Source organism: Cupressus sempervirens, chromosome 7, assembly GCF_028749045.1.
Source record: "Cupressus sempervirens isolate cs-2001-9-10 chromosome 7, ASM2874904v1, whole genome shotgun sequence".
Classification (NCBI taxonomy): domain Eukaryota; kingdom Viridiplantae; phylum Streptophyta; class Pinopsida; order Cupressales; family Cupressaceae; genus Cupressus; species Cupressus sempervirens.
The window spans coordinates 260,614,996-260,629,672 of record NC_143124.1 but is presented as its reverse complement, the minus strand read 5'-3'; the positions used below and the strand labels follow the sequence as shown (position 1 = coordinate 260,629,672).

Genomic DNA, 14,677 nt, shown 5'->3' with positions numbered 1-14,677 from the left:
TTGCAATGGTATAGAAACTGATATTTTCAGCAAATGGTGCAGTAGACAAGAGGATAACATTAGGATGTTGCTTTAGCTTGGGTTTGCCAAATATATCCTGGTTCAGCAAAAAGTGGACTTCTCCATCACTTACCACAGCAAATGCATAATAAATGGCAACCAATACTACCAATTTAAGGCCATTTAGCTTTGCAAATTACTTGCAAGATAGTTTGATCAGAAATTGGATCCCCTCGTCTACTGTTATAATCAAATATGAGTCAAACACTCCAAAAATCTAGTGTTTCTGAAATAATAATAGATATTTTGAGATTAACAAAGGAGATGAACGCTTTCTAAATAGAGAATACAAGACGATCTTTCCATAATGGAAACAAATGAGAGTAGAAGCACGAAAGACAAAAGACATAAGAGGAAGTTTCTAAAAACGAACTAAGGTGACCACTATATCAATATAACAATGTTACTTAAATAGTCTCCCTTAAGGGTCATTCTTATAACTAACCTACAGATGACTTGAAATAATCTGCAAGTTATTTGGCCATGAATACATAGAAGGTAGACTTGAGAAAATCTTCAAGTCAGTTGTCCCCTTCTCTTCAAACACTCTACGATATGAGCCTGTTGTCGAAAGGCCCATAGTGCTGCAGAACTATTGGATATGACAAAGTTTACATAATCCTTCCGACATGATGTCAAGTGACAAAGCTATCCCTGCCTTTTACCAAGAGACACTGAGATCAGCTTCAAAAAACTTAATAATTCTGAAAAACATCAATTTTGCCAAAAACATCAAAAGCAGCAACCGCCCATGATTTTGTAAAATATATCATTAAAAACATTAACTCATGTACATATGCAAGAACACCATGCACCGTTGAAACCCTAGGTGGGACCAAAAAGACTTTGCAAGAAACCACAATTTTGAAAAAAAGTCAAAAAGCCACAATTTTGTGAGAAAATAATCAATAACCTTCAGTCTTAGGGGAAAAACAAAATCCTTGACTTTTGGGGAAAATCAAGCAAACCTCTTACAAAAAAAACACCACATTTAATGGGGGGGCAATTGTAAACCCTAGATTGCTGAAGAATTCCACATAGAAAACCCACAATTTGTTGAAAAATCATGTAGAAAAAATCTGGACTAAAACCCTTTGAAAATGGTGCGAGCCAGACAAAACACACCAAAAGTCTAAGAAACAATGCCAAAAATGCTTTGGCCTCTTCAGAAAAATGGCACCCAGTGCAAACCCTTTTGCAGCAAAAAACCATGAAAGAGGCATGAAAAAATAATTGTCGCCACGGAAAATACTTTGTCATGGGATATAAAACATGGCATCTCTGTAAAAATGGCAAGAAAATTTCAAAATTGTCGTGCAAAAAACAAAACACAGGCAGAGATCTACAAATCACAGCAGAAGCTTGAACAGTCACAGCACTTGCAGACCCAAAAATACAAGTGCTGGAGAAAATCCCTCAGACCAACCCACAATAATCTTCACATGATTTTTTTCAGAAAAAAAAATCTAATAAACTCTTCAAGAAACCTTTGATCTGAGGTTTATCAGGAAAAACTTTGCCAATAAATGTATATAACACCTTCGAATAAAACTTCCTGTGATTTTCCTTGTTGGAAACCCTTGCACAAATGAATCCTTCCACAATTTCCAAAAAAAACCACATTTTTTAATTAAAAACCATGGTTACGGGGAGACCCGTCTCCGCCCTAAAAGACACATCTTGGAGACAGAGACGCGTCTCCAGAGACCTCAAAAAAGGTTGAAGACTTCATGACGAAGTCTCCCCGAAGTCTCCTGATCAAATTGCACATAATGGAGATGTTACGGCCATGGTGAAAGAAGCAGTTACACCAAATGGCCTTAATGAATTGCCCTCAGTTGTACTACCATCAAAGGAACCTAAGTTGGTGAGTGATGATTTTTTGGAAAGCATGATAGCTGAAGACCTTGAGATGTATGATCACAACCTTGTGGAGCAGGTGATAGTACCATCAACATACCAGTACTAGATTGATTTCTGGTTTTTGTTTAATGTACTGAGTTTGTTCATTTTTGTTTGCATATCGGCAATTTAGCATCAAGCTACACTTTTTTGAGTTTAAAATTTGAATATGTAACGATAATCTCGGCGATTATCAATCTGATATGATGATGATCATATGCAAAATTTTGAGAACAAGTATGACTATGAGATACAGTAATGTGATTATGCGAGTTTTGAAATATTTGACTCTATATTAATGCGACATTACTATTATTATCTACTTTAGTCTTTTAGTTTTACAGTATTAATATTTTGTATTTAGTATTAGACTCTTAAAACTATTAAAAAAAAAGTGCAGTCTCCAAGTCCCAGGTCTCCCACTTTTGAAAAATTGTCGTCCTGGAGACCTCAGAGTCTCCCCATCCCCCGGTGACCTTGTTAAATTAAAAAATAGACAAAAAATTCCAGGAATTTTTTTAAGAAATTGCATCAAAATACTCAAACCGCTTTGATACCAAATAATGATAATTAATATTTTGATACTAGCAAAGGAGACAAAGGCTTCTTAAATAGAAAATACAGGACAATCTTTCCATAATGGAAACAAAATGAAAATAGAAACATGAAAAGCAAAAAGTGAGCTTCCTAAAAACTAACTAAAAGTGAAAGAAATAAAAGGAAGTTTCTAAATGCAAGTTAAAATGACCATTATATCAATATAACAATATTATTTTAATAGTTTCATGACAGGTATAAGCACATAGAAATCAAATATGAAATATCTCATATTACTTCATTCAAGACAGATCTAATATTTTCCAGCTTATTCACACAAATTGGCAGATAGCTGATATTCTGTCCAAGCCCTTAGCAGAAGGGAAGTTTGGAGCATTCAGAAACAAACTTGGATTGCTGCAGAATTCCTTTCCCCTTTGGAGAAGTGTTGGATTTTCTAGCTTGGACAGGACCTTCCACAGCAGTTTCAATTTCAATGTGCTGGAAGTGGTTCAGGTTATTCTATTTTGCATTTCGCATTTTGTAAAAAGTGGAAGTCTTTTAGTTATATTTAGGTAATTAAGTCTAATAAAGTATAGATATACATTATTAATTTAGACTTATCTCCAACTCATCTCCTAAAAGAGGTAAGGAAGTTTTTGAAAATTAGATTTTCAGGTAGAAAGTATAAAAGATAGGCCCACAATAGAAGAAAGATATACGTGATAAAATAATAAACAACTGCCTTGTTAACAGTTTGCATAGGTTGCATTGTGATAATTTGTACACCTTTCAGCGGAGTAAAAACTAGATTTGAAGTTGTAAATATTTGTGTATTTGCTTTTTTATGCTTTTGTGGTTTAAAGTTTCAACAACTGTCTAATTGACGCAATGCATAGAAATTATTGTTGTTATAGAAAATTAGAAACTGTTGATTTGTATCAGATTTTTTTGAATGTGTATGAAATATCTTTCTACTGTCCTATATTCCTTTTATATATGCTGTTCTTATCTGAATAAGTTTTACGGTTACCTGCAATGATACTTATACAGTATTAATTTAGCAGTAAACTGAAATAATAACTTGGAGAAAATCTGTGATAAACAACTGTAGAACACTGTGATTATATATGTGTTCTGTATGTTGTTTTACTGCAGGAATTCCACTCTATACAAATAGAGTGACGGGGAATCACATCCCCAATGGGTGAGACTCTAACGTGGAGTCACGACCCATTGGGGTTCTGACTTCTGCATCACACTTCACATAACCAAAGTATATGATTTGGTGATCAATCAACGCCAAACAAATCAGTAATTTATTATGCAATCATTCAAGGTTATATATATATATATATATATATATATATAAAATAACAATAATTATATGTGTATATATTATTATCTAATATTGCAAAATAATAATTGAGTATATATATTTTATGAGTAAAGTATATGTCTCATATATATACTAAATGCATATATGTCCATATCTTTTCAATGGTCTTTATCCGACTGACACTATAATCACATTAACAGAAACGAGAACAGCAGTCCCCTTGGTTGAAACACTTCAGCTGTAGCTTTAATACCTTAAGTAATTCTGAAAAATAAATAGAGTGCTTTGCAAAGTTAAGGAGCCATTAAACAAAAAGCAATGAATACATTTTTGAGATTCTGTACATAGCCCTTTGTTTGGAGATGTCATCTGCCAATAGGAATTCAATTATTGATCCCTATGGTTTAAATTCAGGTATATGTTTATCAAGGCACCCAAATATTGATAGTATTTCAGACAATCATATTTTTTGAGAAAAAAATCTGTGCACCATAAAATAAAATATACAAGTGGTATTAGTTTGTAATATTTGAGACTAGGCATAGACAGCATAGTTAGTACTTACATGTTTTGGATAAGACAGCTAAACGTAGATATATGCATGGTGTATTAAAAATTAGCTATGGTTGTTGAGAAATATTATAGTTCTGCTAATCATCTTTTCTATACAGCAAATAATTAACAAATTAAGAAAAACAGATAGTTTTGATCTTTCTCACAGATTAGATTTGGCAATGGTAATAACTATGGTGTATGAAAACGTCCTTTCTTTTTCTTTTGAATACAAAAAGAGCCTCCGAAATGGAACATAAATGAAAACACTCTACAGTTGTAGATCTACAACCAATCCCTTCCAATTTGTGGCTTAGCCATTTTACGGTCAAGGAAATATGACACCCAAAGATATTTTGTTGTTCAAACACTTTCTATCCTTTGCACCTGTGACTCCCTATTCTCGAAATAAGGCACTGCTTGGAATGTAATAACCCTAGCTGGTTATAACTCTAAATCGTCAAACTCTTGGCAAGTGAGCTCAAAACTCAAGCAAATGACCTAGAGATGGATAGATGCACATAACTATATATAATACCAATATGAGAATTGATTCTCCACTATTTCAATAATTTGATACATTCACAAATTGACTGGAAATTGATATCAGAATATTGGCAAACAATTAATGAGCAACTCCCCACTTTATTAAATGTCTAAAAACAATTTCATTTATTGGACATGACACAATAGTGTTGCAGGTAGACACAATAAATCTGGAAATGAAATATACAATAACTCACTAACTTCCTCATCAAACGCAACTTGGAATGTAATGCCAAGATGGATGTCAATCTTTTCAAATTCTAATCTTAGCACAGCCAAATGAATCGCAGCCTCCCAATTCAGCAAATCTAAAACTCATCTAACCAAACGCTGCCTGTAGACTTCAAGAATCAGCCAATCCCTTTAAACAGAAAATGCAGGTACAAATTTTATAATTTTTCCCAATGTCAGTGAAATTCTTTAACACAGATCTCTCCTTAGCTACACTAAAACAGTAGGAGAAATGGCCAATTGTATACCTCAGCACAATTGCCAATGCCAACTCAGAATAAAATCTCATATTTGAATCTATAATACTTCAGCTGTAGATCCAATGGAACAACTCAGAATTCAGACCCTTATACTTCAGCAAGGGCACAAAAATCAGAACTCGAACAAAGCCACATAGGCAACAAAAGCAAATAAATATTCAAGCATGGTTTTTTCAACAAATGGGCTTGTATTTATAACCTCCATATGCCCTTTTTGTTGCCAAAATGTAACTTCATTCAAGAAGCTTCATCACACGACATTAATTAGAAGATTCCATTAGATTCTTTCACTTGACTTGGCTTAACTAATTAATAAATGGCTCTTTCCAATGATAACTCAACTGTCAACTTAGGTGAAATTATAAAATTAAATTATAACTTTATAATAAGTCACTTAATAAATTAATAACAATTTGGCCACTAAAAATATAAAAACTCCCAAAATGCTCATCATTTGAATATTTCATTTGAAATAGGAGTCATACCTATTATTTCTCCATGTGACCAAATGCACTTTCCAAAAATAGAAAAGGTCCATCTCAATCAACACCCAACTTACCACAAATAGTAAGTACACAAAACTATGCCCAAACGAAGTCCAATATAAGCCAAACAAAGTCCAATATAAGCCAAACGAAGACCAACCTATAGCTTACTAAATTGTGAAGAAGACAGGACCCTCCCAAGCCAAGTCACTGCCTCAAAAGACCCTCTATCCACAATAATTAGCCTACGAGGATCACAATAGGCTAATCCTTGAAACTCCAATGCTGGAAAAATGAGGACATTATAGTCCAACCTCCCCAAGATTGCTTGTCCTCGAGTAATCTAGTAACACTGTGAACTCCAACCTCCACCTGGATCCCAAATGAAGAAATGCGTGGCATCCCTATCAACACCGAACCAATTGCATGTCAATATCATCAGGACCATCAACATCGTCTGCAATGTAGCAACCAGTACCTATGTTGATAATGTAAAAGTCAAGGCATCACCAGAAGACAACTCCATAGAAGATCTATGCATCCTCTTCTTCCCTGTATCTACCCACATAATATATATTGGACTAGAATCCTGATCATCACCAACAATCCCTGAAAAAGACGTAGCTATAGGAGAACAATATGCACTCATGCCAATTGTATCAACAATAGGTGTAGCTACGTCAAAATATGTTGTCGCAGGAACATCGCCAACTGCCGCAACAGAAAACTAAACTAAATCTGTAGATGGTGAAGACTGAGTCCAACTCCACTCAGGGGAGTGATCAATATCAACCTCAAACAACGGATTGTCATAAGACAATGTTGCATCCATGTCACATATAGGATTATCCACGAAGTGAACCTCACCACTGTGCTTCTCTGTACTATAACATGGCTCTGCCTCCACACCACTCACCTCATCATCACTGACATGCATACTATCATCATGGAAAACATCTACAACCACTGCATGCATACGGCTAAACTGCTCGCTAGATGGCTCAACCGACACAGAAGTGGTTGGCGATATGACAATATCCTCACATGCTCCTACTCCCACTATTGCTGCATCGCCATCAAATGCATGATCCTAGGAACTCATACCAACAACTGCATCATTTGACTCAACCTGACATGAATTCTCATCACATTCCACCACAACTATGCCCAACTCATGTAGTATCTCATAAGAAATGTCCCGCACATCTGTAGCCCCAATTATATCATCACATTTCGCTCTTCGAAAAAGCGTTATCATGCTCTGCTCAAATCTCGGATTTGAAATCAATTGGGTCATCCGTTTGTGATTTTGATTCATCTCATTCACTAGCACATCCAATTGTTTCACAATACCCTATATCTCAAACTCTCCATCCCTTGGCAGAGAAGTACACCCTCTGCACGAATAATGAATACCAAACCTCCTGTCACCATCCATAACGTTGAAAAAAAAATTCCAAAATAAAGCACTGATCAAACTGAGCCCAATTCCTGCAAATTGGCAGGAAACCGCTCTGATACCACTGTAATAACCCTAGCTGGTTATAACTCCAAAATGCATCAATTATTCAAATGTTTGACAATTTGTCAAACACTTGGCAAGTGAACTCGAAACTCAAGCAAATGAACTGGAGATGGATAGATACACATAACTATATATAATACCAATATGAGAATTGATTCTCCACTCTTTCAACAATTTGATACATTCACAAATTGAATAGAAATTGATATCAGAATATTGGCAAACAATTAATGAGCAACTCCCCATTTTATTAAAAGTCTTAGCACAATTTCATTTATTGGACATGACACAATAATGTTGCAGGTAGACACAATAAATCTGGAAATGAAATATACAATAACTATCTAGCTTCCTCATCAAACGCAACTCGGAATGTAATGCTAGGATGGATGCCAATCTCTTCAATTTCTAATCTTATCATAGCCAAATGAATCGCAGCTTCCCAATTCTACAAATCTAAAACTCATCTAACCAAACGCTGCTTGTAGACTTCAATAATCAGCCAATCCCTTCGAACAGAAAATGTAGGTAAAAATTTAATAATTTTTCCCAAAGCCAATAAAATTCTTCAACACAAAACTCTCCTCGGCAATAGTAAAATAGTAGGAGAAATGGCCAATTTTATACCTCAACACAATTGCCAATGCCAACTCAAAACAAAATCTCAGATTTGAATCTACAATACTTCAGCTGTAGAGCCAATGGAACAACTCAGAATTCAAACCCTTATACTTCAGCAAGGGCACAAAAATCAGAACTCGGAAAAAGCCACAAACGCAACAAAAGCAAATAAATATTCAAGCATACTTTTCTCAACAAATGGGCTTTATTTATAACCTCCATATGCCCTTTTTGTTGCCAAAATGTAACTTCATTCAAGAAGCTTTATCACACAACATTAATTAAAAGCTTAGATTAGATTCTTTCACTTGACTTGGCTTAACTAATTAATAAATGGCTCTTTCCAATGATAACTCGACTGTCAACTTAAGTGAAATTATAAAGTTAAATTATATCTTTAAAATAAGTCATTTAATAAATTAATAATAATTTGGCCACTAAAAATATAATACCTCCCAAAATGCTCATCATTTAAATATGTTGTTTGAAATAGGAGTCGTACCTATTATTTCTCCATGTGACCAAATGCACTTTCCAAAAATAGAAAGGTTCCATCTCAATCAACACCCAACTTACCACAAATAGTAAGTACACAAAACTAAGCCCAAACGAAGTCCAATCTGAGCCAAACGAAGACCAACCTGTAGCTTACCGAATTGTGGAGAAGACAAGACCCTACCAAGCCAAGCCACTGCCTCAAAAGACCCTCCCACTGCCTCAGAAGACCCTCTATCCACAATAATTAGCCTACGAGGATCACAATAATAGGTTAATCCTTGAAACTCCAATGCTGGAAAAATGGGGACATTACATGGAACTCATGAGTCATGCATACAAATTATTCACCATGTCAATCATCAAATTTATGATCCTGCCTGTAAACAACACCACTCTTTCTATCTAGCAAATAATTAAATTACTCAATATTGTCGTAGACAACCTCATAACCAGTAGTGCTTTTTGATACTAATGCCAGTCCCAGGTCTCACTACTGGGTACCTCTGCAACCTTAGATCTATTATTATCACTAATATGACTCATAAGTAAGCAAAAAGTAATTACAAAGCAATTCTATCCAGGCATGAGATTCATAATATAAATAGATAAAATGATAAACATGGAAAACAAATTTTAGAAAGTTAATAAAACACAACTAAACTAATGGTAGTCCTGCTGTCTGGTCTAATGAACCACTTGCTTAGTAGGATTCTCTTTCTGAAAAGCAATCTAGCAATTTATCACCATTGCTCTTCAATAAAACTATGACCATTGTATAATTTCTTTTCTGAAAAGCCAATATAAACCTATGAGGCATATCATGCATCACAAATCTTTTAACATTTTTAATTATCAATTATCAGTGGTGTTTAAGTATTCATCCCATTGATAATAACATAAAAAAATATGTGACTAACCAGCTGCTATTCCTGTTTAGTTCTGACGAGCCAAATGTCAATTCAGATACACACCATGAAGATCATTAGGACAATTTTATTCACACAGTTCTTGCATTTGACTACTAAAACTGAATATGCTCCATTTCTCACATGGATATGTTGTTATGTTATTACTCATTTCCTATTTTGAATAATCATTTGTGTTTTGTTATATTTTTGTGAATAATAATTTTGCTTATAACATTTTGATATTATCATTAAAATTTGTTTATTTGTCAACTTTGTTATATTTATTTACAGACATAACTAATCCATACCACACCTATGGTCCTAAATAATGGTGCACCAACCAACCCCAATACCCAGCCCATATCAATAATCTGTTGTAGCAAACGAACAGTTTTCTTATTGAAATGTAGGAAAAGGATTGAGCTGCCTTTAACTGTCTTGGAGAGGATGTAAGAAACTAAATTTCAGTGGTGAATTCCATGCCAAACTGGGTCTACCTGGTGAGCAAGATGCTTCACTCAAACACTACAGGCTCTTGTCTGAGTGCCTTCTCAATGAATCTTAGTATTTTTTCAACCAACATTATTGAAGATATTAAATATTTAGAGCCATGGAGAGTCTCAAACTGGAAAAATTGATTATGGAAGGTGATTCACAAAAGGAGGCTGCATATATTGGCAATTTAATTCAATCCTTTAATGGATAACACAGCAGTAAAACTACTTAACAAACCATGGATCAGATTATCTAGGACTAAAAATTTCATTCTTAACCATCCTGAAAGGCTCTACAGGACATTTCCATAGGGAAATCTACCCCTAGATACTTCCTAGCATCCCTCACTTATGGCAAGACCCTATCTTCATATAGAAGTACCAACTTAATATCTTAGGATTTTAGGCTTCAACACATGCCTTAGCAACCTTTCTATGTACACCAAGTGCTGCAATCGTTTATTGCTTAAGGTGGTCTTCATCATGCTCAGAGCTCTCCTAGCGCTTGATTTAAGCAAAACACTGTCCAGATTCGCCATGATTCCCATCTCTCTTTTGGCTGTGTTATAGTTTTGTTTACCATCCATGTTACTTAAAGAAATTCTGCTTCATCAACAGTATTTATCTATAACTCCCAATCGTTGCCAGCAGCTTTGTTTCAACCAAATATTTGATGGAATAATCAGCATCTCTGACTAAAAAACCCTGACATCTGTTTGCTCAGTCATTGGACAAAGAAGGCATTTGAATGTTGAGAGGCATTTTGACTCCTTCACTATGTTCTGATGCATGTACAGGATGTAGCTGCTAAATCTGTGGTAGATTAAGCACCCTATGCCTGAGCTGAAGGCAAAGATGAACCTTTCGGAGGTATGCTTACAGGCTAGACAACAACTAAAGTAACTCTTTGATAATTTGCACCTCTTAAAGGCAATGATTATTTGCATCACTTAAATGTAACCTGCAATGACTTTCTAGGAAGTTCGTCCCAGATTGCATCTTGAATCATTTCACAGGCAATTGCCCATCTCCACCCAACCTAAATTATGTGTCACCCTCATAGCAGGTAGAATCTTCTGAAGAACTCTTCCCCTCTCTGTTGCTGCATAAGCAAGGAGATGAGAGCCTATCATAAAAGCTCTCCAAATGTTCACACGGAGTTGGTGCTGCATGAAATGACATAACATGTTTCAGAAGAAAATGCCTTTGGTATTTGTAAGAAGGGTGTGGACCTGGATACGCAGACTTTGACAAGGGATCTGTAGGTTGTTAACTTCCCCTGGTGATTTCTTTGTTTCTCAATTTACTTTATTATGCTTTTAGGTTGTCTGCCTAGTCTTAGAGACTCTTTTCTTTAACAGTCAAGTACCTTAATACATCGACCAAGTAGTAGTCTTTTTTTAATGATCAGTTACCTTAATACATTGACCAGGTAGCTAGTTTTTCTTTACTGGTCAGTTACCTTAATACATTGACCAGGTAGTTGTATATAATTTTGAGGGTCTACAGACATCAGATTATTTCACTTCTACCGTGTGCAAGGTTCTATTGAATCCTCAGATATTAGATGCAATTGTTGAGTCATCACAGTTATCTGTACAAAACAACATACACCCGTGGCCTCATGCCAAAAAGGTTGAAACCGTAGTTCAATTTGTCACTCAAAGTGTGAACGTATTCACATAGATTTAATTATTTTCTCAAAATACACAACATAGCCTGTAAAACTACAGGACACAAATATACTGGCTAATATTTACAACTGTACTACACTACATCTCATTCTTCTAGTTCCTCACAAAATGCATAAGACCTACAATGAAACAGGGCCATGATCTAGAGGTTAGCACATTCACCACTGTTGCTTGTGTGATCCATGCCATAGAAAATGCGTGAATCTGCTCTAACGACAATTGAAACTTGTCAATTGGGTAGGAAGAACAATCTTGATGGGTTTAGACAGGTGAATCTATCTGGATTTTGCTGTTTGAACGGTTTGGGTGATCCATCTAGAATTAGACAACACAATTGCAGTTAAGAGTCTCCAAAGCAAGCAGTAATCCGGGGTACAATAAATACCCCGGACAAGGATTTATGCCCTGTTCTTCACCAGCTTAAAATACCTACAATACCACTTACATTTTAACAAGTTCAATACCATTAACGCTATTACTTCCAAAATCCCTACATAAGCCACCAATAAAAGCAATTGATACACTAATATCATTCAAAAACAACTGTATTCATCATACTGGATACCCTGAATTGGATAAATTTTGAAACCTTATTTGGCGTGATCAGAAAGTAACCTCCAGTTCTAGCCAGAACCATAAATTCAGTACCTAGTTTAATGATAATATCATAACGCCTTTCCATTAAATTCAAGCAAAAACTAAAATGAAGCAAGACTACGTTTTAACTGACCTCCAGATACCGAATCTCCTGATTCAATCTGTTCAGTTCTACTTGCTTGCGATGCTTCCCACGTCCATCTGCTTCTGTAGATGGCGGCTTCGAATCCTGTTGCTGACCATTCTGAGACTCTATACTTACAGACTGAGCTCTTTCCTCCTCCATTAAAATCAACAAATGCTGCTCCAAAATAAATATAAATCAAATGGGTATTCTCAAATGATGTTTGCAATAAACCCAACAACGTTTTTGAATCCGAACTGTGTCAATTCCATCTTATTCTTCTCTTTAAATCAATAAATAGCTCCGGCGACTGATTTTCAGGCTGATCTGAGCCCTTAAAAGTGGCAGCAAATCAACGTGGCAGTACAAACAATTGGCTGCAAAAATGACAGAAAAAAGCGCTCAGTTTGACGTTGAGCTAAAAACTCATGGCCTTCCCATAAGGGAATTTAACAAATATTACTACCAGGGACACTTTATTCCTGAGAAATGAACGATAATTTAAGGCCATTTTGTTGCCCGTTACGTAAGAAAGCACTCTGCCTTGGTTTCTGTTCTTTTTTAACCCTTTTTTACAGTCCTTTCATTACCTACTTTTTGGAAGGTCTTTTCATTGCTTTTATTTTATTTCTTTGAATAGATTTGTTTTTGTGTTACAAATCTGAAGTCCAGCGACATTGAGCTACTGCTTTTAATTTTCTAGCAAATTGTTTAACCTTTGGATGTTTAGCAGCTAGCTTTCACGCTCTCATTAATTTATTGTTTATTTATTTTTTCCATTGGATTTGTTCTAACTAGATTTTAGCCATTTCAATAGGACGCTGATGAATACATGTCAGATACTATTGGCATTTATATCTTTCTATTTAACTTTGTCTTTATATATAGTGAGTAATTTATAATTATGATTAGAGAATTTAAAAGTAGGACAATTATTTTAAAAATTTAATGGTTTCATAGACTAGATTAGAATTGTGTTTTTTAATTACGATGTAGTCTAGTTTAATAAAAAGGAAAAAGGTGTTTACATTTGTTTAAATGAACTTATTAGAAGATTCAATTAAGTTGTAAAATAATTTATATTTGTGTTTCTATTTATAAGTTGTTAAATTAATATAATTTTATTAATTTTATTTTTAAAATAATAAAATAATAGTAATTTTTTGTTGTTAATTGAAAATTTTATTAGGTTATATATATATATATATATATATATATATATATATATATATATATATATATATATATATATATATATATATATATATATATATATATATATATATATATGTCATTCAACTAATTTAAGGTAATAAAAAGTTACAAACTTAGAGGTAGAGTGAAAAAATAGGGCTCTACAATCTGTGTTTGTAGAGCTCTCTTAACTACCTTCATGTCAGCCATTAATGGCATCGACTTCTCCCGGGAATGGAAAGGACGAGCAGGGCCAGCATTTATGTTCATCTAAATTCTCCCCCCTCCCCCCCCCCCCCTGCATAATGGTTATGCAATTAGTCACTATAATCCTTCTCACCCCTTTTGTAACCATCGAGCCGTTGAACAATTGGGTAGCCTCCATGGACAAGAAAAGGAAGGAGCCTCTGCACAGGGATAAGGACGACATCCCACAACCTTCAAGCAAGCCCTTCGAGGAGTCTCCACAATTGCAGTAGACACCAAGTTCATCATGAGCCAATCAGCCAGTGTCGACATCCAACCAATCATAAAAGGAAATGGAGGTAAGAGCCTTGTTGTGACTGAATTCATCATTAAACCTAATGCTCAAATGAATTTAGAGATAGGTAGAGAAAAGGATAAACTTAAGAATCATGCCCATTTTTCGCTGCAATGGACATTTATAAACTCTCATCTAGAAATTTCCTAAATGAGTGGTTTCTAAAAGTTTGGGGACAAAAATTTGGTTACCATTATTCCTTTTGTCATATGATTCAGAAAGGGTTGTCTATTCTAATTTTTTGAACCCTAGCTCTCAATAAGCCATCCTTGAGAGGCAATTTTGGAAAGTGGGTGGGTGTGAATTCAGAGCAAGTCCTTGGTCTTTAGAACCCACCAATGGTGAAGTTCTTACCCTATCAAACCCTAAATGGGTGACTGTGAGCAATATCCCTCCTTACCTATGGAATTTCATACCTCAGTTGTTGGAATCAATTGGCAGAGTTCTCAAGTCATACCACTCCAATATGCTCATCCCAAACTCAGATGTGAGAGTTATTTTGTCTATATATTTGGGTGTTGAAGCTCCTAAGATCATTTGTTTGGAAATCAATGATTCTTCTATCTCAT

The 14,677-nt window shown here is 35.0% G+C and overlaps 1 protein-coding gene across 2 annotated transcripts in view; it reads right to left on the bottom strand.

Moving 5' to 3' along the window:
• LOC149546443 (guanine nucleotide-binding protein subunit gamma 1-like) overlaps positions 1-12,989 on the bottom strand; it is a 93,257-nt gene extending 80,268 nt beyond the window's left edge. Inside the window, exon 1 of one of the 2 annotated variants that reach the window (XM_089791212.1) lies at positions 12,383-12,989. In XM_089791212.1, the coding sequence (XP_089647338.1) occupies positions 12,383-12,535 (153 nt within the window). In that variant the 5' untranslated portion in view covers positions 12,536-12,989. The remainder of the gene's footprint in view (positions 1-12,382) is intronic. The other variant, XM_089791213.1, reaches the window with a different exon arrangement.
• Between the last annotated feature and the right edge of the window lie 1,688 nt (positions 12,990-14,677).